The sequence below is a fragment of the Hermetia illucens genome, chromosome 4 (assembly GCF_905115235.1).
Source record: "Hermetia illucens chromosome 4, iHerIll2.2.curated.20191125, whole genome shotgun sequence".
Lineage (NCBI taxonomy): Eukaryota > Metazoa > Arthropoda > Insecta > Diptera > Stratiomyidae > Hermetia > Hermetia illucens.
In genome coordinates, this window is record NC_051852.1 from 49,446,389 (window position 1) to 49,472,902 (window position 26,514).

At 45.5% G+C, this 26,514-nt stretch overlaps 1 protein-coding gene across 3 annotated transcripts in view; it reads left to right on the forward strand.

The window, feature by feature from the left end:
* Positions 1-2,559: 2,559 nt before the first annotated feature.
* LOC119653724 (transport and Golgi organization protein 2) overlaps positions 2,560-26,514 on the forward strand; it is a 28,311-nt gene continuing 4,356 nt past the window's right edge. Inside the window, exons 1-4 of one of the 3 annotated variants that reach the window (XM_038058630.1) lie at positions 2,560-2,783; positions 19,690-19,779; positions 20,805-20,988; positions 21,049-21,171. In XM_038058630.1, the coding sequence (XP_037914558.1) occupies positions 20,847-20,988; positions 21,049-21,171 (265 nt within the window). In that variant the 5' untranslated portion in view covers positions 2,560-2,783; positions 19,690-19,779; positions 20,805-20,846. Of the gene's footprint in view, positions 2,784-19,689; positions 19,780-20,378; positions 20,683-20,804; positions 20,989-21,048; positions 21,172-26,514 lie in introns of those variants that run through there. The other 2 variants (XM_038058629.1, XM_038058631.1) reach the window with 2 other exon arrangements.

The window sequence follows — 26,514 nt, forward strand, 5'->3', positions numbered from 1 at the left end:
AGTCCCTCCAGACATTTTAGCGAGAATGGTTTGGCTTGGTTTTTTGGGGTTGAAAAGCCATTTTTCCGAGGATTTGTATGAAGACTACCTTAACTTTCTGTCAAAAAGTTGGCACGTAGCCCAGACCAAGATATTCTGCAAATATATTTCCTAGAGACCGGTCTAGGTACTCTATACCCTCCTTTAGCACAGCTGGATAAATAAATCTATTCCAAGTGCCTGCTTGACGATGAAATCCGCGCACGGTTGTTGTCAGCCAACAGAGCCTATTTCAGCTTACAAAAACGTATCAACATAGAGTCAAAGCTCTTACTGTACAAAACTATGATCTTGCCAGTCTTTATGTATTCCACGAAGACCTGTTCTTAGCAAAAAAAAAACTACGAACTCTTGGTCGCGTTCGAGAGAAGAAACTTCCGAAAAATTGTTGGCTTCCTACATGAGGATGGACGATTCCGTAGTCTACACAATGACGAAACCTATGAGCGATATCACGACCGTCTGGCTGTGGATGAAATCCCGCTCAACAGGTTGCTGTGGGCGGGTCACCTAATCCGTATGGTTGAGGATGATCGAGCCCGGAAAGTCTATAAGGGCAATAACTATGGTAGAAAAAGAAGACGAGGTAGACCCTGCCTAAGATGGAGCGATGGCGTAGGTCAGGACGCCAAACAGGGATATCGAATTGGTGGACTTCGGCACGAAATCGGGGTGGCTGGAGTTTCTTATTAAGGCAGGCCTAGACCGGATACCGATTGTTGCTTCGAAATCCTCAGTGGATAGTATAGCAACTCTTGCTTTTTTACAACCTCATTCTCACAGGGTTACGATTTCTTTTGCAAAGTGTATAAGAACTGATAATTATCTTCCTCTTACTTCTGTCAAGTTCCATCTGATTTTCTGAGTCTTTGTGATTTAGAATTTCCAATTAAGTTTTTATCACCAAAGGAGTCTTTAGTTACTGCATTTTGTTAATAAACACAGACGACTTGCGATATTGTCCAAGGCAGAGGCTATGAAGTGAGGTGGTCACCGGGTGTTTGCCCCCGTATATATAAAATGTATAAAAGCTACAAGAATATGAATTATATAGAGAGCGCCTAGTGAATTCAGAATCAAGCCAGTTGAGACCGATTTGAATGCTTCCTCAGGATTTTGAGTGAGTCCTGAATCTGCCATCTGCTGATGCTGCACCAGAGACGGGATCCCAAGAAAACGGAATGGGCAAGTTCAATGAACTTTATGGCAATAAAGTACAGCGTCTGACGAATTGCCTCTGTCCTGAACGAAACCACAAGTCGGTTATCTTTTTGCAAATTTGAGTGCTAGCCCAGAACAGGGTCCGTGGGCCAACAGCTGTGAAAGAAAATTTCCTCCCAACTGAATGTAGTCTATTCACTTCTCTTTAGTCCGGTGCCTATTGATGCATACCTAAGGTTCGCAGCCATAATACTGTTGAAGTACTGAAATCAAATAGCTTCTCTCCTCTAGGATGGCACTTTTACTGCTGCTCCCCAACAAATATGTTGAGGATTGGCATCACACCCTATTAAAAGCTCAAGCCGATTTTACTCCGTATACACTACCACATTCCTTAATTCTTGCATCGGGGGAGGATATATCCAATCTGGTAGTGGACCAAGGGCCGATGTCGGTTGAGAACCTTCGCCATGATGAAGTCCGTTTCGGTATATCGATTTGGCCTTGATTTTTTCCCTTCTGTCTTCCGTTTCTGGTAGATTTAAGCTACACTTCCACGGGGCAGGTCGTAGCTGGGTACCCAGTTTCTTCCATTATGTCAGCTGATGTACTCTCCTTTCTGACTGGCTGTGACGTAAACACTAAGTACAAGCTTTCCATTGATGTGAAGAGCATATCTTCTAGAAATTTCTCCGTGGGGGAGTATAAATCCGGTGAGGCCTCCAAAATACGTGCCGGGGCCATGAATTGATTGTTCAAATTCGCGGCTGGTTTCGAAGGCTGTTACTTCTTACCACTTGAAAGCTCAATATCTGTTACTTCTGTATTCATGTTTTGGACACTTTTAGTACAGTAGTGAACTGCTATAGGCTACGAAATCATGAGAAGACAGTTTCCGAGGGGACGTATGTGGGACTGAAGTATATAAGGAGGGAGACCCATCTTCATCCCGTTTGAGTTTAGTAACTTATTTTCCATAATCTAAGATTGTTCTTTTTCAATCTATGTGCAACTATGGATCTTGAAACTAAAAAACTGGGACATTCCTTAATCCTTAAAGATATTCTCCAGTCTCTTCAGATTACATTGAAATTTAATAGTTTTCGTAAATCACTTTCGTTTCCCTCTCATGGAGCTCAGCTTGCAAGCATACAAATCTTAAATTCCAGTCGCATCTCATTCTAAACAATTCCATATGAGAATCCAATCTAACAAGGCGACAACTCAGATGTTTATTTGTCCAGAGTTGAAAGGAGTACCATTTCGAGAGTTTGTTTAGTTGAATATAATGATAACGATAACGATTCCAAATTATCTGAAACGTCTTTATCTGGAGCTAAGACTTTTCGAATAATATATTCATTTCTTGATTGAGGTCGATAGCGAGTGGTAAATGTAGTGTACGGAGTGGATTAGTTGGCTCATTGTTTCCATTGTTTTAAAATAGTTTTCTTGAAATAGTCTTAATTTTTGTGGTTTGTGTCTTCTTTTGACCATTGAGCCAAAGAAATGTGTATTTAACAATCCAAAAGTAGACAAGTTTGACCTTTTCAACGGAAAGTTTGGCACCTGCTAGCATATATGTGAGTATAATCCTAAATTTAATTTTATTATAATAAAATCATAATATACGCAGGCCCATGGGCAAAAATTTCCGAAGGGAGAGGAGGGAGAGAATTCGAACTCTTCTTCAGTGAACTTATTATTTACTATTTTATTGAAATCGTCAATCAAGCGACACTACGGCTAGGTTGAAACCTAGACTTCTTCCTTCACCCCGCCCTTGTGAACAGTCCTGATATCAAGCTTAGCAAAGCATGCAGCAAAGTAAAGGCCGATATTCAAAAGGGCATTATTTACCGTGATTTTAGAAAGAATATTTCTGAAAAGTATTATTTTTCTAAAAATAATCTCAAGAAGCCGAGAATTAAAATATCAAAGTTGTAATGCAAACACAGTTAGATAATCGCGTCTGGTTTAACCGTAACGTAAACAAATGGTAACAAATTTTCTTGACGGAATGGTGATTTAGATAAGATTAAGCGACAGAAGAATCGTTCATCCATGAGACACGGATAGTGAATGATATATAATAACTGCATAGCATCGATCTTTTCAACTCTAATATCATCCCCCGTATGCAAAAAGCGTGAGTGCGTGAAGGGAAAAGCGCAAAGAGGATGGTTTGCCCGAAGGAGACTTTATCGAGGTAGTTTCCAGGGCCCAAAAAAAGAAGAAGAGAAAAGCACTGACTCCGCCGCCAGAGACACGTGTGTCCAAAGACAAGGAGGCTGCCAACCAAAAACCAGGAGCAGAAAAGACGAGGAAGCGAAGAAGGACATTAAGCCGACGCAAGGCAAGATATTTGCGGAAGTCCTTAGTGAAATCCGCTACAGGATGAAACCCGAAGACAACGGAGCAGAGGTGTCTCCCATATAAAAAACGAGGAGTGGCGGAGTTCTCATCGAACTGGGCCCAAAGACGACTAACAAGAGTACGTTCTGTGAAGCGGTCAAGGGGTTATTGGGGGAGAAGGCTCTTGTTTCCAGCCTAGAGCCCATATGCTCTCTAGAAATCCGGGATCTTGACTGCCTCACAGAAAAGATCGAAGTAGACTCCGCGCTAAAGCGTGAATGTCCAGAGGTAGCCAATGTCCGGGTATGTATCACCTCTGTAAATGTTCGAGGCCAAAAGTTCGCCGTGGTGGAAGTTCCGGAGCAATATGCGAGGAAACTTCTCAACAGCGGGAGAATCAAAATCGGATGGGTAGTATGCAGGGTGCGAATGCGGATAGTCCCCGCCAAGTGCTACAGATGTCTGGATTATGGACACACGTCAGTAGCTTGCAAGGGTCCGGACAGGAAGATAGCATGCCGGAGATGCGGCCAAGTTGGTTATCAAGCGAAGACCTTCAATGAAAGCGAGAGTTGCGTTCTCTGCAGGGATCGTGACGCGTCTGGTGAGAGCTTCGCACACACTGCGGGCTCGGGACGGTGTCCGATCTTTAGGGTGGAATTGGAGAGGGCTAACGTACGAACGGCATGATCCGCATTTTGCAAATTAACATGCACCGGAGTGCAACCGCTCACCAGTTGCTAGCACAGTTGGCTGCGGAAGTAAATGCTGATCTAGTGCTGATTAGCGAGCAATATCGAAACAAAGATCCGCCCTCATGGCATCTGGACTTACCGTTCACCGCTGCCATCTGGGTTCGGGACGACATTCGACTTCGGGTTCTTGCCGAAGGCCAGGGGAACGGGTTTGTCTGGATACGGTGTTTAGGGATATCGTTTTTTAGAGTTTACCTGACGCCGAACGAGACGATGCCGGACTTTCGGCACCGGCTTGATGCTTTGGAGGACGCCGTTTCGAGCACGGAGGGCGAATCCTTGTAGACGATGATTTTAATGCCAGGGCTCTTGACCCATTCCCCATGCCTCAGTCAGACTCCAGAGGGAAACGGATTCTGGAAATGGCGGCGAGAACCGGGCTCGTAGTTTTAAACACCGGATCCATGTCAAGATTTCGGCGCCCAGGCTGTGAAGGAAGCATTCCTGACATCACTTTTGCGTCGGAATCTCTGCCATCATCGGTGCACGGGTGGCAAGTCCTAGAAGGCTTCTCGGTAAGTGATCACTAGTACATCGCGTTCGAAGTGGTTGACGCTACTTCCCGGCGAGCACCAACGCGAGGCTCCCCCCGCCTGTGGAATGTCGCGAGGGTGAAGTACGTCGAAACTCTTGGAGCAGGCAGGGGCGCGATGGCGCACACTCCGGGGGGTGGCAGGGTCGCAGCTGACACCGTCGTAAATTCAGTGATGAACCTGATAACGATGGCGTGTCGCTTCCATGCCTCGGAGGGGCCCCAGACGCGACAAGCCTTCTATGTACTGGTGGACGGCAGAAATTGCCGACCTACGGAGGGAGTGTTATAAGCTCCGCCGTTTGGCACAACGTTTTCACGCCAACGAGGGGGCATGTGCCATAAAGGCACAGTATAGACCAGCAAAAAGGAGACTCCGCAGCGCTATAAATAAAAGCACAGCTCGCGGCTGGCAGAACCTTGTTAACGAGGTGAATGAGGCCCCGTGGGAACTTAGCTATAAGCTTGTCACCTAGAAATTGGAGCTCTGCGGAAGCCCTACATACTAAGTACCGACCAGATTGTGTGGGCATTGTTCCCCAGACACCCTATACGGGTTGATTTAAATAGCGCGGAAAGCGTCGAGGATTGCTCCTTTTTCACAATGAGAAAGCTGGAAGAAGCGGTTCTCACTATGGAAAACAGGAAGGCGCCAGGCCTCGATGGCATTCCGGAGGAAGTTTACAAACTGGTATTCTGCCCACGGCCAGAATTGCTGCTTGAAGTTTTCAACATTTGCTTGAAGGTGGACATTTTTCCTTCTCACTGGAAAATGGCCAGACTCGCGTTGATCAGTAAGGGTAAAGGAGACCCGGAGCTCTCGTCTGCATACTGACCGCTGTGTATGCTTGACACGGACGGAAAAGTGCTCGAGAAGCTCATGAGGGGTAGAGTCACTGAAGCAATCCGCGCTGCCGGGGACTTATCCGCACGGCAGTTGCACAGTGGATGCTGTTATGGAGGTCGTAGATGCGGTTCGTCGAGCCGAGGCACGCAGCCACCGATCTCAATGGATAGTGTTCCTGATAACGCTTGATGTCAGAACTGCCTTCAATTCCGTAAGATGGACAGATATGCTAGCCACACTAGAAAACTCATTTCACGTGCCAAGCTATCTCTATGAAACGCTAGAGGATCGAAGAAGGATGGAAATCACGTCGGGAGTAGCACAGGGATCCATTCTAGGGCCAGACCTCTGGAACGCTTCCTAAAATAGTCTGCTGAGACTCGATATGCCCGAAGAGTCGCACCTGGTTGGTTATGCAGACGACGTTGCGGCACTTGTCGCCGGATGCACTGTTGAACAGGCGCAAAACAGACTTCGCGTATTGATGCGACGGGTAAGCGGATGGATGACTGCTCATCGTTTCAGCTTTGCGTTGGAAAAAACCGAAATAGTCAACTTGACCAGAAGGAGAATCCCGACCCTGCGTCCCATATCGATCGGCGAGTTGACTATAGAGTCAAAACCAGCGGTCAAATACCGACTCGAAGATGAGTTTCTTCGAGCAAATCAAAGAAGCAGCGAACAGGGCTGCAGCTGGAGTCGCGGGCTTGAGTCTGCTAATGGCGAATGTCGAGGGCCCCATATCAACAAGGGAAGTCGCATTATGGGAGCAACGCAGTCGGTTTTGCTCTATGGCGCGGAGTTATGGGCTGATGCCCTTGACAAGGAGGTGCATCGTAAACGCCTTGCTCAAGTGCAGAGGCGGGGAGCTTTGCGAGTGGCGTCTGGTTATCACACCGTCTCCGAATCGGCTGTGACTGCGCGGCTCATCGACAAATTAGACCCATGTTTGAATAGAACGCACGGTGAGATTGATTACTTCTTTACCCAACTTCTAAGTGGGCATGGAGGTTTTCAGCCTTATCTGCACAGGATCGGGAAGGCGTGATCTCCTGATTGTGTGTTCTGCGGTACGGCTTTCATCAACAGCTTTATGCAGACACAGGGGACCTTTCACCAGACAACATTGTCAGAGAGATGCTGAAGAACGCTGGCAGTTGGAATCGTATTGCACATTATGTTCGGGCTCTTCTTATTGCGAAGAAGATTGAACGGGACCGGCGGAGGGATCGGATGGTAAGGAGTTCCCTGAACTAACAACAACTCCCTTCTTTTCCTCCCAACCTTTCTTTTTCCATATTGTGACTAGTGTTCTGCCTTCTTGAATAACCCGATTAAAAAATTCACTGAACCACAGTTTGGGTCCCAGCTCCTCGTTTTCCAGAGCTCAGATGTGATGTCGTCAGGTCGTGTTGTTTTCCCCGATTTCATTCTTTTTATTGCCTCCTCGACTTCAGCTGCGCTGACAGGTGGAATTGCTCCAAATATTGGCAATGATTATGAAATTGGAGGATGAACAAATTCTTCAGTTGAAATCTGCTCAAAATAGTCTCGCCATCTATCCGTCGCAGCTCGACGATTGGTAAGCAAAGTACTGTTCTTGTCATTAACGCAACGATTTTTGGCAAGTCGAAACAGGTCTCTCTCGCCATCCCGAGTATCCAGTTAATCGTAAAAATTTTTGTAATGGGCCGCTCGGGTCACAACGATCGCTTTTTTTGCTCCCCGGTTGATATTCTTATAAATTTGCCAATTGACCAGCGTTTGGTAGGCGTTTCTTTTCACGGACCTTCATTTTAACATCGTCATTCTAAAGCCAAGTATCTCGGTTTATGTACCGCTTACCTGGCTTGGTGATGCCGAGGGTTGCAGAGGCCGTTTTGTGGATAATATCTTTAATTTGGTTCCACGATTCTGCCGCATTCGTAATGGTTGGTAATCGCGTAAATGAGATCATTTCTTCTTTCTTCTCACGAAATCGCTACCATTTTAATGCGTGGCGGGCCAGTGCGTTCCTCACGCGGCTTTATTGGTGGCTTAATTCGCAGGACGACAATCATTGGCCGATGCTGAGGTGCGATTCTCTCACAGGGAACAGCTTTGCAATCAGTGACGGTGATAAAATTTCGGCGTCTTATGAGAATATAGTCGATTTGCGTTTTACTGTTTCTGCTATAAAATGTAGGAAGATGAGACAATCGTTCGTTGAACCATGTATTCCTGAGTACAAGACCATGAGTGTCCGCAAAATGAAGTATACGCTCGCCACCCTCATTGGGAGTTCGAAACCCTTTTCCCCCATGGCACCCGTTATCGTCTGTCTTTTCGCCCACATGACCATTAAGGTCACCGCCAACGATGATGTAGTCATCAGCAGGCACGTTGCAAGCCTTTTCATCGAGAAGTTTCCAGAAGGCATCTTTCTCGGCATCAGGTCCAGCTGTCTGTGGTGCGTATGCAGTGAAGAAGTGACTAGTTCAATCGGCTTATATAATGGTGAGCTTCATCAGCCGATCATCAAATCGTTCGACTTCTTTAGTAGCATCACGGAAACCTCCTAAGATGGCACCGCGTTCGCGTTTTATGTCGCAGCTTTTGGCACCAGACCGTCGGGTTTCTTGCAGAGCGCAGATATCAAAGCGCCTTTTCCGAACGGCTCTTTCGAGTTCCTCGGTCTTTCCAGTTATGCCGTCATGTGTCAAGAACCTTGCCCATTTCTTGCTGTCAGAACTAAACAAATATACTGCAAAGTTTATCCTGTCGAAAAGTAGAAAGATCTGGAGGAGTATTGTAGGCATTCTGGCTGGCATATGTTCAGAATAGGGATTCCTCAAGATGATACGTGTCCATCCTGTAATGAGGAAGCGCTGGTTCACGGAGCATTTCCTATGCGAGTGTCCCGCCTGCAGACGTATCAGACATCTGATTTTTGGTGCTGATGTGCTCAAACTGCAGCGTGTAGTATCACACCCACTAACGGAAATCCTGCGAACGAATCCGGGATATTCCGTTAGACGGGGGAATCGAGTACAATGGTCTACTAAAGTCTGAGTCCTCAGAGGCTTTGCCTTCCCCCACACCTTGTACACACACACACATCTGTTTTAAGTGAACTCCTTCGCATTTGCTGATAATTTTGGACTCCGAGTGTGAAGCGTATGAAGTTGACTATACTCTCCAGATCAAATTAATTGTGTAAATAGCTCTTGAAAATAGTGCGCAATTGAATCTTTAACTATGTGCAAGCCAGATTGTCATGCTCCCAACATTCCCCTCATACGGAAACACAAAACCTTTCATACCTGAAGCGTCCAGCTTTCGGTTCACGACTTGTTTAACCAATCACAATCACTATCTATAGTCCATCTGAGAATGTTGGTGAGCATTGAACCACTATTAAAAATGCTTTTCTCTCAGACGCTATTTAAGTTGTCGGCTACGTTACGAAGGGTCATCACAAAATCTGATTGACTGCGGAATCGTGGAGGCCGTTTGATCAACGTAACGGATCGAAGGCTCTGTCGATCGCTGTGAATGGTGGTGAGCGTGATAGGTTTGAGCTGCGACACCGCGGCAAATCTCTAGAAGTTTAGCATAGTTTGCGTCGTCACAAGAAAAAAATATTATTGCGTTGATCAGGGAAGCAGAAGCTGTCGCAAATAATAGCGAGTTCACAACCATATGCAGCATCACCAAAGGACTTGCAAGTTGTCGTATGAGGCCATGATGCATAGCTCTCAACCGTATGACGCCTGGTAAAGTCCAACCTCTCGCGGATGGCTAGTCGCTGTAACATGCGGATACAAATTGCTTCTTCAAATAAAAATGAAATCATCTTTGCTGTTAATGTGTTCAAATTAAGCAAAATCGCTGGGGTTGGTGGTCTTCCCGGAAAAGTGTTCATCGTAGTTTCTGTAGAGCTGCTACTTCCACTTGTACAGAAATTGCCGAAATCTGAAATCTTTCTCAGAGAGTGGAAGAAGAGAAGGATCGTTAAGACTCCGAAAAAGAATAGGAAAGATAATAGCTAACCCGGAATTGATGGAGATCAGGATGGTTTTTGGTCTGGATCTTATTATAGTGACCACCTCAAAATCGTGCGAGGTTCATTTTGGGACAATGTTTGTAGTTTTGATCTCTGTACGAGGTATGCCAAGCTGGCAGCGTCATGCAGTGGAATGCATTATCACAAGATAGCCAACGAGTGGGTCGACTCACAGACACATGTCGCACCAGAACAGTGGAGGAGAGCAAGCTTCTCGGGAAATCCTGGAGGAAGCTGCAACGCATTTCAATAAACCATCGCGATGGCGCATAGACGTGGTTAGCGTCTAGCGCAAACTGCAAACTCTTTCACTAAGTCGTGGGGGCGTCCCCATAATAACAAGAGCGCCCTAAAAGTAATGACTAACATGGAGGAGTAGGAGTTAGCAAGTGTATGTAGTTGATTGATATGTAGATGCCTCGAGCTGACAGCGTTTACATTGATTTATTTTTCAATAAGCCAATTTTGACAGAAATAAACTTATTATTACCACAGTTTTTATATTTGAATGTCTCTTTACCTCGAAGGAGAAGGATCTACAGGAAACTGTAATCACATTTGCAAATGAGCATTCCACACGCTTAATCACGACGCAATATGGCCGGCTCTACCAGCGAAAACAATACGAAAGAAGATGATACGTCAAATTTAGGCACTTTACATAGAGACGAATCTAATTGCACTACATAACGGCGACTTGAACAAACTCTTCTGATTGAACATATTTTTTGACCGCTAATCACTGAACAACTGAGAGGAATCAAATGGCCACTTTGCCACCCACACCATTGCTACTATCGCACCTGCATGACATACAATATACGAAGGAGCTTAGAGTCCTTCGACATACGTGCATAAGGTGCTGGGCTGAAAATATATATGAGGAAAACTAAAACGAAACTCGACCCCATTAACAATGGGCAACATTTCCACAAGAGTTGAGAAAATCGATATCGACGTAAACAATCAGCTGAAATTAGTTATGATGGCGTCCTTGATGATAACAAACAACACGTAACTTCGTTTGTTCAAAACAAGTGTCAACGTCATTGGTTAGCACAATGACATGGGTCACTAAGAAGACCATAACAAACATTCGCCAAAAACTCTTTACCAATTATAGACAACATTTTCTGGCCAAAGCGAATCACACATCAAAAGTTATGGAAATACTCGAAAGAAGAACCGGTAGCAGTCCAAATTGGAAGAAGCTAATATCCCTGAATTAGACACACTGAATGAAGTCCAGCAATCAACATAGCTAGGAAAAGGAGAAGCCATGTACTGGATTGGAAATGCAACGACGGATCCGGCAGCAAGATAGGACTAACGGTTTGCTCATTTTCACACAGAATGCGCTTTATCTGAAGTTATCCGATACCCTGTCTCAAAATACGACTAATTGCGTTACAAGAAATGCGCCGGACAGACAGAGGTTTCATTGAAAAGGGCAATTATTCAGACAATTCCCAGTCAGTCACAGAAAAGTAACCTGACCTTCAGACAATACACCAGAGTTCATAACAACGAAAACGAACTGCAGATCATCTAACTAGCAGTGTCGCACGAAAAGCTCAATGGAAGTACTTGGCTTGCGCATAAAGAAAACCACAAACAAACGAGGATATTTCCAGACTGAACGCCGGCAGCCTAGATGAATGTCGGAACGGATAAGGAGGCCAATATAAACCGAATAATAACACCACTTCAAGCCGCCTTTTGGCAATAAAGTGAGCATGAGCACTGAAGCGATCTACCGATGGATGCCCTGATAACTTTTCAAGCTACGCTTTCAATTCTGTGAGTTGAGACTTAAGAATACATGGAAAGCCTTTCCTGCTTGTCGTAAAATGCGACTAAAAGGGATAGAAATGTCTCGGCTACTGCTACCGAAACGTCAACAATGCCTCAGATATCGGTTAATCTCACGCCGGAAGTCTTTGGCTATCGAAAACGGATTATGATTCGTTTTTTGGAAAGTGCGCACGCAACTCGACAATGGTGCCAAGGGTTCCCAGAATGATCGTTTTCTCCAACTCGAGCGGAAACTGAGATATAAGTTAGACGTTCTGGGCGTAAGCGTAGTAAGATGGTGGACTCTGGAGAGTACCCCTCTTTTAACCTGAGAGACGGTTTTTAACAAGCTTCTGACTGCATTATGCTGGTCTAGATTAAGGAGCATTACAATTATGCAACAACATAGTTCGAAGTTCAACGTATTATACCCCGGACAAAAGGGAATTTGTTATAGCGCTAGTGAGGGTGTAGCGCAGCAGGGTTAACAACATTTGAAATTTATTTGGAATGTTGTCAATTCGATTGACAGTTGCCACCACCGGTGCTCTCCGTGGCGGGGTAGGCCTTGATGGGTCGGAAAAAAAAATTGGAAAGTAAAAAGTGATCTGACATTTTGCATTTTCAATGAACACGAACTTGAGATAGTCCATAAAGAACTTTTCAGTTTCATATTTTCAATTTTGTTTTTGAATAGTTTATTGCGTTCCGTTTTAGATAATAAAGTTGGAAATTGATTACAACATTTTATTTGATTCGGGGCAATTTTCTTCCTCGAAGGAGTGAACAGGAGACATACAATTTAAATGAAATTTGAGTGAACCAGGCGCTGCGTTAATTTCGGGAACGTGACCGCGCCGTAATTGAGTTTTATCGAGGACGTCCCATATCAACGCCGTCAAGAATATCAGCCATAAAACCGCCGCAAGAGACGACATTGATACTCTTTAGATTTCCGCTCTTTTGCCGAGTTCTTTATTTTGGTCTGCGCATCAAGTGTCCGTTTCGGGGTGCGTCGGTGGTGTCTTTTTTTCTGCCGAACGGGGCATTTGTGGGTGCGGTCTGCCGTAGTCAGAGTAGGCCTTTTAGAATTCGGTCTTCGACAAAACTCACGTCTGGAACTTAGCTGTTGTGATGTCGATGGACGACAAAAACGCTGTAGGCCCATTGGACCCTTACGTGACCGCCCTCGCTGTGCGCGTCCCTCCATTTTGGCGACGGAATCCGGAGCTGTGGTTCGTCCATCTGGAGGCACAATTCCAGATGTTCGGGATCACGGCGGACGCGACAAAGGTTAATTACGCGATTGTGGACCTGGATGAGGAGTTCATCCTCCTGGTGGCCGACATAGTAAAATCGGCCTCCTACACGGTATTAAAAACAGAGTTGATCAAGCGCGAGGTGACCGCGCTTGTGGCCAGTATGGCTGAGATGAGGGCGACGCTGGACGCTCAGCGTTCGGGCGCCAGGTCAAGAGCGCGCAGTTTTCTTCTCGAAAAGGGCAATCAGGTAGCAGGTCGACAACCTACGGACCGAAGCATTTGTTGGTACCATCGCATATTCGGTGAAAAAGCTACCAGATGTACGACCCTGTGTAAATTCGCGCCTACCTCAAAAAACTAGGTCCACGAGAGGTCCTGGCGACGACCACCCAGAACGCAGTGGCACGTCGCCTAACAATTTATGACCCTCTCAGCAGGCGCAGTTCTTATAGGTAAATACTGGTGCGGAGGTTTTGGTTCTTCCTGTACCCCGGTACCATCGGCTATTCCCTCAAGCTTTGAAACTTGCGGCGGCAAATTCCTCCCGAATTAACACTTACGGGTATAGGCAAGTGGACATGAGTCTTGGCTTGCGTAGGACGTTCCCGTGGCAATTCATCCTGGCGGATGTCAGCTTCCCCATTTTAGGTGCAGACTTCTTTTGCCACTATGGGTTGTGGACTTGCAGAACAGGTCCTTTATTGACTCCACAACCAACCTTAATTTGTCAGGCAGAATCTCATTTCTTCCCAACAACAATCCTTCCATACTTTTGGAGGACATTACTGACTCTCGTGTACGGGCACTTCTCCGAAAATTCAGCCAGATTACTACCGAATGTAGTCTCTCTAAACCAGTGAAGCACAATGTGCAGCACTACATTAACACTACTGGTTCCCCTATCTTCTCGAAGGTGCGTCCCCTACCACCCCAGAAGCTGGCTATTGCACGGAAAGAGTTTGAATAACTTATGCAAAAGGGTATCTGCAGATTACAGAAGGCTAAACGCACAGACTGTTCCGGACCGATACCCTATTCCACTCATCCACGACTTTGCGCATCATCTCGCAAACTGCCGCATCATTTCGACCTTGGATTTAACCAAGACCTATCACCAAATCCCTATAGCTCCAGAAGACATTTCAAAGACGGCAATATGCACACCCTTTGGACCCTTCGAGTTCACACGGATGACTTTCGGGTTGTGTAATGCGGTGCAAACCTTTCAAAGGTTCATTCACTCGGTCCTGCGAAACCTCGACTTCTGTTTCGTATATTTGGATGATGATTTGGTCACTTCTTCCTCAGAGTCTGAGCACTTAGCCCATTTCGAGTGCATTTTTCAACGTCTCTTTGAGGCCGGTTTAGTTCTAAACGTTGATAAATGTAAGTTCCTCCAGACATAGGTGAGATTCTTCGGCCAATTCATTTCCCCCCCCTGCAGACAAGGCCCCCTGCGTCCGGCGTCCAAAAGCCGTGAAGGATTTGCGGAGATTCTTGGGCATGCTAAACTTCTATCGTCGTAGACTGAAAAGAGTGTTCGCGTGTTTGATAAATGCCGACAACAACTGGCTGACGCTACACTCTTGGCATTTCCTTGACAAGATGCACCCCTAGCCGTTTTTGTTGATGCTTCTAACATCGCAGTAGGTGTTGCTCTTCACCAAAACGTGAACCAGTCATTAAGCTTCTATTCCAGACAGTTAAACCCCGCTCAACGGAACTACAGCACCTACAATCGAAAACTGCTCGCCGCGTACTTGAGCATTAAGAGGGTCATCCCGTGTGTCGGGTTGTAGAAATCGACTTTTTTTTTACATGAATTGTATCTATTATATATATAGTGGAGAATATGTGGGCAAAGCGATTTTCCAATATTCCGAGTCGTTCAGAAATTACAGTGTTAAACAGGTAAGGAGTTTGCAGCCGTGGCTAGAGTACTCGATGAGAAAGAGCATCGAATCTTCTTTTACCTGTTAGTTTTTTACCTGAGCCTTATAAATTCGAACACAGGTATAAATATAAAAAGATGGAAAACCAATCAATTGTTTACACTTATTTGCTGTTTGGAATAAAAAGGATAATCCAGTCTAGAGTGAGCATTGAAAGGCTTTTAAGCTATACTCAGTTATATTTTGTTGTAAGTATTGCGCCTCTTTGTGTGTTTAGTGATTTTTTTAAATGGATCGTACGAACGGAGATCGCTTTAACGTTCAACATCATGCTCGCACTAAAAAACGAATATTTCATGGGAATCGATACTTATGAGAGAAGACAAAGGACTTCGCATCAACATCAGCAAAGAAACTTTTAGCAAGCATGAACATGGATGTTCCAATTGCGACAAGTTTTGTATATTGGATTTTGCTGGAATTTTCGCGGGTATTTCTACAAATTTCTGTAAATAATAAAATATACGTGGTAGCAAAAAAGGAATGCGTAGGACATGTCAAGAAAAGAATGGGAAATCTGCTGAGAAATGCAAAGAAGAATCACAAAGGCATTGATGGAAAAGGGGCTGGAGAATTTACTGATAAGGTTATTAACGACCTCACTACATTTTTTGGACTAGCTACTCGTCGACACGCAAATTCGGTAGAAGGAATGAATGAAATTTGGGCAACTTTCTTCCATAAATGTTCTACAGACGAAAATCCTCAGCATCAAAATTGTCCAGCAGGCGAGGACAGTTGGTGCAAATGGCGCAAAGCGGAAGCTAAAGGAGAACTGGATAGTTTCCACCACGAGAAGGCACCTTTGACTCAAGAAGTTCAAACAGTCATCAAACCAATTGTCACGAGATGATCTCTTGAACAGATGTTTAGGAGCAGAGACCCAGAATAACAATGAGTCGTTAAATGCATTGATCTGGACTTTCGCTCTTAAACACCTTCATTCTGGGGCCAAGGTCGTAGAAATAGCCACTTTTCTGGCTGTAATTATTTTCAATGAAGGATTCAATGGCATTCTCAAAATCCTAGTGACAATGGGATGTCAAGTTGGTCACATATGTCAGGTTTATGCCGACCGCCGTAATGAAGTGCGAATTTGGCAGTCCAAACGATCATCAACTGACCTCGCTAAAAGAGCCAGAATTGAAACCAGAGAGCAACAATCGGCCCTACAAGACTTTTTTGAAGAAACGGAGGGCACTCTCTATGAACCAGGTATAGTAGATTAATGGTGAATTCAAATTTTACTGTTGATAACCACATTTAAATTTTCAAATGCGTTTTTCTCGAAACTACATCTTGAAAATCGGCTGCCACCATAGCTCAAAATCTATCCAACCAAATTCTTTAAAATTTTCACGACTTCTTTAGTACATATTTCTACGGTCCGCAAACTAGGATAATTGCGATCGGACGGGGTAGTTTTTTTTTATTCATAAAAAAAGCCGTAAAAAAACACCAAAATTCAAAAAATTAAGTTTAAAAGCCCACCAAAAATTTACCTTTTAATATTTTCTAATTATCCTAGTTTGCGGACCGTGGAATATTGTCCACATTAAAATGCCGTTTAGTTTTTTTCCCTCAGATGAACACAGCGCCCTCCAGCGTGGCAGCAGAAAAACACCTTTTTTTGGAGATGGGTGCATAAATTGACACGAATTCCAAAAACTAGCTACCATATCTATCTGAAAAATTTATCACATATACTAGAGATATCAATAAACATATGGTGAAAAAATCACGTTCCTATCTTCATCCAGTCCTCCAAAATAATTTTTCAAAAAAAGGCAAAAAAACGGCCTTCACACGGGATGACCCCCTTAAGTACTTCCGTTTCTCCCTAGAAGGCGGTCGTTCATAGCGTTCACAGACCATAAGCCTCTCACATATGCTTTGAAACAAAAGCCTAACAAAGCGTCCCCACGTCAGTTTCGACACCTGAGCTTTATGAGGCAGTTCACGTCCGACATACAGCACGTCTCCGGCAAGGGCAACATAGTTGCTGACGCTTTGTCTCGTGTCTACGAGGTTCACATCCCCGCCTCACTCGACTTCTCTATCGCCAAGGCGCAGGAGGATGACGCAGTACTTCAGAGCCTCAAATCCAACCCCAAATATAAATTTCGGAAGTTGCCCATCTTCGGCTCGAACCTGCCTCTCTGCTGCGAATACTTGGAAAAGGGACCTTGGCCATACATTCCGGCCACCTTTCGCAAGGAAGGAAGGAAGTGTTCCACGCGGTTCACGACTTAGCGCATCCAGGCATCAGGTGGACAAATCGGGTAGTCACCGAGAAATACTTCTGGCCCTCCATGAATAAAGACATTAACTCCTGGGCCAGAGAGTGCATCGCATGCCAGAAGTGTAAGGTCATCAGACATGTAAGGAAAGAAGTGGGCTCATTTCTCCGCACTACCAAGCGGTTCCACACCTTACACCTAAACATCTTAGGCCCTTTGTGAGAGTCGTACAGTTTCAGGTATTGCCCCACAATCATCGACAGGTTTACGCGGTGGCCTGAGGCAATACCTCTGAAGGACATTATGGCGTAATCTTGCGCTGCAGCCCTCTGTCGAGAGTGGATCCCTCGCTTTGGTGTCCCTGCAGTGATCATCACTGACCAGGGGATGCAATTTGAGTCCACCCTTTTTTCGGAGTTAGGCAAACTTCTGGGATTCAAACGCCAGCGGACTACGGCATACCACCCGCAATCCAATGGGGTGCTAGAGCGTTGGTACCGGACGCTGAAAGCCGCCATTATGGCTCGCGACGATCCGTCCTGGAGTCAGGTGTTGCCTCTCGTCGTACTCGGTCTATGAACAACCCGCCAAGAGGAATTTGCCATCAGCCCCGCGGACCTGGTATATAGTGAGAAACCAAGGTTCCCAAGTCATCCGGTCTTTGACAAGAGATCCGGTCTCACAGGCTCGGGATTGCTGTGCCTGTTGAGGGACAACCTTCGCCGCATTAAAGACACATCTCCCGTTCAGCTGGACACGTGCACGCACGTTCTGGTCAGGACGGATGCTGTTCGAAAGCCGCTGCAGCCTCTATAGGAAGTCCCGTGCCGTGCCGGGGAGAACATTTCTTCCAGCTCGAGATCGAGGGACATAAAAAGGCTGTCTCCTTATCCAGGCTGAAGCCCGTTTGCGCCCCAAACCAACGTCGCGTTCGCTTCGTTGAATGATGGGGAACGGAGTTCCAATTTCAGTCGCTGAAACCCGTAGGTTTCATCTGGGGCGGAGTGATGTAGTGCAGCAGGTTTAACCACAATGTTTTTAATTCGATTGACAGTTGCCACCGCCGATGTTCTCTGTGGCGGAGTAGGCCTTGATGGGTCGGGAAAAAATAATGGAAAGTAAAAAGTAATTTGACATTTTGGATTTTCAATGAACGCAAACTTGAGATAGTCCATAAAGAACTTTTCTGTTTCATATTTTCATTTTTGTTTTTGAATAGTTTATTGCGTTCCGTTTTAGATAATAAAGTTGGAAATTGATTACAACATTGTATTTGATTCGGGGCAACTTTCTTCCTCGAAGGAGTGAACAGGAGATATACAACTTAAAAAAATATTATTATAAGTGAACAGAAACATGTTATGCTTCAAATCGAAAGCAAGCACTAGTGATAGTCATATCAAGACTAAAAGGAAAACGGAAATTGTCGCAGAATACAATGATTTCAGAAGGGTACACCGCATCACGGTAGGCAAATGCATTTATGCACAGAGTGTTGGACTCCCGGTTCAGTACGTCGTCGAACTACCTCCCCATCGTCAGAGAGCTAGGCAGGAACAGTTTGTCACATTAGTTCGGGCTAATCCCTGAACTTCCCCGCCTTGCGGAGCCTTCAAATCAGGGAATTCCTTTCACCAACGGGAAGGGAGAGGAGGAAAGGAACTGGCAGTTCGAAGAACCCCGAGCTCTATCTTCTTAGCAACGACAAGGACCCGAACGTAATGAACAACACAGGTCCACCTGTCAACACCTCCTCGACAGTGTTATGTAAAGAGAGATCCCCTGTGTTTAAATAGACAAATCCCATCCGTCGTCCACAAGTCCATTGCAAAACACACAATCCGAAGATCGTACCTTCCAATCTTGTGCAGGTAAGACTGAAAACCTCCATGCCCACTTAAGGGGGTCATCCCGTGTGTCGGATCCATGTTTTGAGCTCCAAGCGCAAAATTATCATTCTGACCGACAACCAAGGGCATTAGGACCTTGTACTCAGTGGCGACATCCTCTAGGCTGGTGGCAGGCTTAATGACACAAGCTTCTGTGGTCTCGGTCATGGAACATAGAGGGGAATGAGCGGGTTGGCGGACTGAGCAAACAAGGCTCGGCTCTTGGCAGTCTATAACCCGCTGGCGAGTGATAAGAATGGACTCGACTTGCACTTCTTAGCAGCCGCGGACCACAGATGGGGACGTTTCACTCACGACATGTCCCAAGCCAAGGAGGATTTGGCCCGCCTATAAAAAGACTCGATCGTTAGAGCTCTTGTGTCAGACGTATGGAAATGCATACCCCTTAATTCCCTGCCTTTACTTGTCACTGATACCTCTCTAACCATCTTCCTTTTGCATTGGATAGACCGAATATTATCGTTTTGTGTGCTTTTGCGAGAAATTCATAAATAAGCACGACTCCCTCAATATCTTTACAATATTTACTTATTCCGGGACTCCGAACAAAACCACGGGCCGGGTGCGAATCACCCTCTTTTCTCCCCCTCTCATTGGGCCTGATGAGGGACGTTGACGCACGGGTTAAAAAACTAAAACCAGAGGTTCCAAAGTTAGGGATAGGCATCAAACTGTCAATGGACAGAAGTATATTTTTACATTTTTCGTGTTCTTCTAAATATAGTTGAGATGATTCGTATCAATCATTTATGCTTTTACTTAGCCCCTCTTCGTATTTTTCATATTTATTGTCACAGTTTTTTGGATTTACTGGCGCCTTATTAGAGGATCCTCCATTAGTTCCGCATTGAGAAACACAAAAAGTTTGGACAGTGCAAGGAATACTTGTAAGTTATCAGGAATTTTCGGAGGACTTACCTTCAAAACATTGAACAGTCATCACATTCGCATTGAGTTTTCTCCATCTTCGAAATCATTTTCAGACGAATAACTGCGTCTAAATCTCTCGTCTAGTTAAAACCGCGCGGAGTTCACGCACATTAAACGGAGGTGGACTATCGTCGTTAGAAAACGGAGCAACAAAATATCAAACCGCGCCAAAAGTACACACTCGGGCACTTTACAGAGCATTTACAGACTGTCTGTTATCACAACACTACGAACTCAGATCACAATACACATAAACAAACGCAGTGCTGGGCGCACATTGTGAATTGACGGGACCTAACCTGTGTATCAGGTGAGCTACAAAACAGTGAATCGCCCAGCTGCCCCCGCACGCACGCCCATCTTTTCTGAACGCTACTTCCCCTGGCCCCCACCCGCGCGAACACTCCGACCTGCACGCATGTACGAGCGCCTACTGAATAAAAAACGAGTAAACAAACGCGGAACGGGCCGTGTTTACTACGGGAACCGGGCGCGAGCGTCAGATGGTCGATGGGCGAAGGACGCGTCTCGCCTGACACAAATCAGCTGACGGCGCGTATCCGAGTCCGAGTTCTCGTCACCTCGATTCCTTGTTTATCGTCGCTTCGCTGTCAACCTGGGCTCGCTGGGTCAGTGTGTGCGTGCCACCTGCGGTTCTTTGCATATCAAGACTCGAAATTCGTCAAGTGGCCTCTTATCGGAAATTATCTTTAACCCGTTCGGACCCGCCTGGACTACTGGCCCAGACCGCCCAGTGCACTTCTTAGCTCGCGGCCCACGACGGGGGGTATTGTTCGGCTCATCGAGTGTTTGTGTGGCTTCACGTATTCGTTGCGCGTTGATCGACTCTCCGGGTCAATGTACAAATTTTGAGACTTTGTTGTCATCGCGCTCGACTTTCGGCTGTGATTTTGACGTTTTTTTCGTGTACTGAATTGCAAGAAGTTTTTCTTATTTTCTGCCTGTGATTTTCTCCTTGTAGCGACCTGAAATTCTTGTTAGAGACAATTTTGCGGACCGGAAAATGTGTATATTGTTTGTGTATGCGAATGGCAACCCCGCTCCTGGTGGGTACAGGCTGATTCTTGCGTCCAACAGAGACGAGTTCTACGCCCGCCCTGCAGCACCCGCAATGCAATGGAAAGACTTCCCGCACGCGTTTGGTGGTAAGTTCAGATAATGCGGAATTTTGCCCGAGGAATGCTAACTGAAAAGTTTGTTTCTAGGAACCGATATGGAGTCTGGCCGAGAAGGTGGAACGTGGCTAGCCATCAGCGGGAAGGATAAAGTGATAAAGGTCGGAGCGCTCTTGAATGTAACGGGGGAACCTCGGAAGCAGGACGGCTTAGGTAAGTTCCTCCCATTTTTGTGCAGAGAACGGAGTAACCATCACGTCCTGGTTGACTTAAAAGCTTTTACCGCAAAGCTTATGCTAATCGGAACCTCTCTATTGGACAATTGGATGTAGAATTTCAATTGCAGATATTCTTCACCCTTGTTGACCCCGGTTGGACTCGTGCGAATAAGAAAACACATTTGGCAGGCGATATTTCGATATATTAAAGTATTTAAAATGGAAATTTTGTTTCAAATTTCATGCGGCGTAATTTGGCCGTCATTCAATCAACGCAATTATACTATTTTGACCTCAAATACTAACATGAATTGCAAACCAATTTGTCAATTCAATGTTTATTCACAATTCATGTGTATATCAATGGAATCAAATCTATAAATATGTTGACAACCTTTAATATTGAAGCCGCCCTTCGATGAGGATACCGCCAATTTGCTCCTCCATGTTAATATGCTGAGCGCAACGAAGGAAATCAAATCAAAAACACAACAAGCGGTCTACGATTTAGGCCTACCTTTGTAAGGAACTCTAGACATCCCGGTTTTGCGCCGAGGTCCACCAATTCGATATCCCTAAAAGCTGTCTGGCGTCCTGACCTAAGCCATCGCTCCATCTTAGGCAGGGTCGGCCTCGTCTTCTTTTTCTACCATAGATATTGCCCTTATATACTTTCCGGGTGGGATCATCCTCATCCATACGGATTAAGTGACCCGCCCACCGCAACCTATTGAGCCGGATTTTATCCACAACCTGACGGTCATGGTGTCGCTCATAGATTTCTTCGTTATGTAGGCTACGGAATCGCCCATCCTCATGTAGGGGGGTCAAAAATTCTTCGGAGGATTCTTCTCTCGAGCGCGGCCAATAGTTCGCAATTTTTCTTGCTAAGAACCCTAAGTCCCCGAGAAATAAATGAGCACTGGCAAGATCATTGTCTTGCACAGTAACAACTTTGACTCTATGGTGAGACGCTTCGAGCGGAATAGTTCTTGTAAGCTGAAATATAGGCTTTGTCCGCTGCAAACAACCGTGTGCAGATTTCATCGTTGTAGCAATTATCGGTTGCGATTTTCGACCCTAGATAGGAGAAATTATCAACGGTTGCAAAGTTGTAGTTTTTATTGTTCTCGTTTGACTAAATTTCGCGCATTTCGCGATATCCCCCTCTTTTGTATTGGACAGATAATGGTTCTCTGCCAGACATCAGGCATTATTTCCCTGTCTCACTATTTGAGCATGACGGCGCGCTTAGTGTCATTGGGCGCCTCCGCATTCAACCAGTTTGGCGATAATTCCATCGCCTCCTGGCGACTTCTGATTTTTAGGTCGATGAATTTCACGGACGCTCCCTGTACTTTTTGAGTTCACAGATCTGATGGTTCTCCCAGGCTTTCTTTTTTTGTCTGTGAAGTCACTTCTCCTCTCGGCGAAACTTATGATAAGTCTCTGCGCGTGCCCGCGTTTTTAAGAATGCAACACTATTCGGGATGCAGCATTCTCCAGTTCCGTTACTAGCTTACATTCGTCGTCAGCCGTTGCAGCTTTTTTTGCGACTGGGGCCAAGTATGTTTGTGGCGTATCTATGGTAACGTTCTTCAGGTGATTGTGAAGATCATTTGTCGATGCTTCATCTCCAGGACGTCTGTTGACTGCGGTTATTGCGTCAACCATTTGCCCCATATAGGTGTTACGATGGGCTGTATTATGGATGGTTTCAATATTCACTCTCACTTGATTGCCAGAAGGGATTCTAGGCGGTGTTTTTATTTGAGCTTGGAACTCCGCCATGCTGTTAACATAATATGCTGGTCCCAAGCCCACGTAAAGGAGGAGGGTTTGAGGCAACATACTTTGTACTATCCTCAGTAAAACAAAAATAAAATGCTAAGAGCAGAGAAAGAGATAAATATAGTTGGAGTTATTCCACTATGCTAAATCCTACCTGATCTCTCTTGGTGACAGGTCCCGCAACAGGCCGACCAAGAAAATGCATACAATGTCATTAGAAACATGATGATCGGATTGAATCACAAGCCTCGGAAAAATGCTAGTGCGTCCACATCAGTCGACGCGGCAGGACGGGCCCCGGTCCTGTCGAGAAATGAGCAACTTGGTTACGTATCTGCACGCTAAATGTTGACACTCTACTCGTAACTGTAAAGACTCGCGAAAGCCCTTCGAAAACATTGATATCTGCGCTCTGCGAGAAACCCGATGGTCTGGTGCCAAAAGCTGCGACATTGAACGCGAACGCGGTAAAGATGGCTATAAACTTCTCAATATGGTGTTGGCATTGCCATCTCAGAGGGTCTTCTTGATGCCATTAAAAAAATCGAACGATTTGATGATCGGCTGATGAAGCTCACCGTTATATCAGCTGATCGCACTATTCCCTTCTTCACCGCGTACGCACCACAGACATGTCGACCTGATTCCGAGAAAGATGCCTTCTGGCAACTTCTTGACGAAAAGACTTGTCATGCGCCTGCTGACAACTATATCATCATTGGCGGCGACATTAATGGTCATGTGAGTGAAAAGGTAGACGGTAATAGGTGCCATGGAGGAAAAGGGTTCAGAGCGCACAATGAAGGTGGCGAGTGTATAATCGATTTTGTGGACACCCGTGTACTTATGAATACATGGTTCATCAAACGATTGTCTTTACTTGGCTTTGGAATGACGATGTTGAAATGAAGGTCTGCGAAAAGAAACGCCTCTACCAATTTCTTGACGATACAACCCCGGCCAATTGGCAAATTTATAAGAATGCCACCCGGGAAGCAAAGAAAGCAGTCGCTGTCACCCGAGCGGATCATTACAAAAATCTTTACGATAAACTGGATACTCGGGATGGCGAGAAAGATCTGTACCGACTCGCCAAAAGCCGTAACGAACAGGATATCGAACACTTCTGTTGCGTTAATGACAAGAACGGGACTTTGCTTACCAACCGTCGCAACGGATAGATGGCGAGAATACTTCGAGCAGATTTCAACTGAAGAATTTGCTCATCCTCCACTTCCACAATCATTTGGAGGCATTTGGAGCAGTTCCACCTGTTAGCGCAACTGAAGTCGAGGAGGCAATAAAACGAATGAAATCAGGGAAAGCCACAGGATGACATCACATCTGAGCTCTGGAAAGCGAAGAGCTGGGATCCAACATTGTGGTTCAGTGAATTCTTTAATCGGGTTACTCAGGAAAGTAGAACACCATCTGACTGGCAAGAAAGTACCACTGTTCCAATATGGAAAAAGAAAGGTAGTCCAGCAGAATGGTCAAATTACCGTCCGATCCGGTTACTTTCCCATACCATGAAGATTTTTGAATGCATCCTTGACAAGCCTTGATCAAGGCGGATTTGTCAAAAACTGCGGAACTACTGACACAATACACGCTGTGCGGTTAATCATGCAGAAACACCGTGAGAAGCATCGCCCTCTTTACATTGCATTTCTGGATCTAGGGAAAGCGTTTGACCGTGTGCCACACGAACTCATCTGGTATGCTTTACGACAACACTTATTGCTAGAAGAACTCGTGCGCTCCACCACAATCCGAAAAGTAAAGTTCGAAGTATGGCGGGTGCATCAAAACCGCTTCATGTCTTTGTTGGTGTTCATCAAGGAAGCGCCCTCTCACCACTCTTTGTTCTTGTTATGGACACCGTTACACGAGATATCCAACGTCCAGTGCCCTCCCTACACACTGCTTTATGGAAAAGATGTTTTCCTTAGCAAAAATGATCTGGAGCAACTTGTCCAAAAATGGAATGATCGCCTCATGCAACACGGTCTCAAGATTGAATCTGAATAAAACTGAGTTTTTGACGACCGATCCCCATGAAACAGGCGCAATCACTGTTATCCGCAGTGATCTGCCCAGAGCTGAACGATTTAAATACCTCGGGTCAACGCTATCAGCTAATGGAGAACTGCGTTATGAAATTGCTACACGCATTAACGCAACCTGGATGAAGTGGCGTTCCACAACTGGTGTTTTTCGTGGTCGACGTATCAATGAACGTCTCAAATCGAAAATTTACCGCAATGTCGTTCGTACTGTCGCCCTCTATGGTTCTGAGTGTTGGCCGACTATAAAATACAATGAACGGCATCTTGCGGTAATGGAGACGAAGATGTTGCATTGGACTCGTGGCGTGACACGTTTTGATCAGATCCAAAATGACGATATCCGCGATCGTTATGAGATTGCACTGATCGTGGAAAAACTACGAGAGAGGCGACTTCGATGGTATGATCACGCAATTCGCGCTAACGAGAATTCACTTGCCAAGATTGGTCTGAAAATCGAAGTCAATGGTAAACGACCAAAAGGCAGGCTGAAACAACGGTAACTTGATACGCTGGAGCCTCGAGATTGCATCCAGATCAGGCATTTGATAGAGCCAAATGGCGAAACCGATCACGACGACCCCGCTTGTAAACGGGATAAATGCTGACGAAAAGAAAAAAAAGTTGTTATTTGAGCTTGGAACACCATGCCAACGAGATAGCGCTCCGAGTTTATATTGGCTCCCTATATGTTCTGACTGGCTGAAAGGTGGCGGCGTTTAATCAATACGTGGTCAATTTGGTTGAAAGTAGTCCCGTCTGGAGAGGCTCGCGTTGATTTGTGGACCGCTTTTCGTATAAACCAGGTACTTCCAACAAGCATTCCGTGCGACATTGCTAATTGAATAATTCACAGTCCGTTATCATTAGTAAAAGGCGAAAGATTTATTCGACACTGAAGAGAAGCCAGAGTATAGTGATGGCCCCGGGAGACGCTGTACTCACTTTGGCTTGCCGGCCGTGATTCAGTAGGCGAATGCTCCAAAGGGCTAATCAGGGCGATCAGACCCGAGTCTACACGGGGACTCATCTAAAGTGGCAAGTTGGTCACGAAACCTCGTCAGGGGTATACTGGTACCATGGCAACCGAGATAGTCCCTGGAATATCATACTTCGAGGGTTTCTTCTACTGCCTCGTAGCAGGTACGGGCTGTGCACATTAACGAGGCTTATATTTTGAAATTTGCATCGCAAGCACAGAGTGTACAGCCTTTCGCTTATATTTTCAAAGCCGATAATACCAAGTTTCATTTTTTGGCTGACTAAGAATCCTACTCCGAACATATGGTTTACTGGATGACCACTATAATATGTAGTGCAGTGGCTTTCCCTGTCCAGCGCATCGCATCACAGATCAGCCCTATATTGAGACAAGGTATCGGCTAGCTGCTGGGCAGCACTTGGTTTGTACAGGAGCGCACGTTCCATGAGAAAATACGCAATTCTTTCGTTCGTTTTCGTTGTCGGGCTTCTTTTCT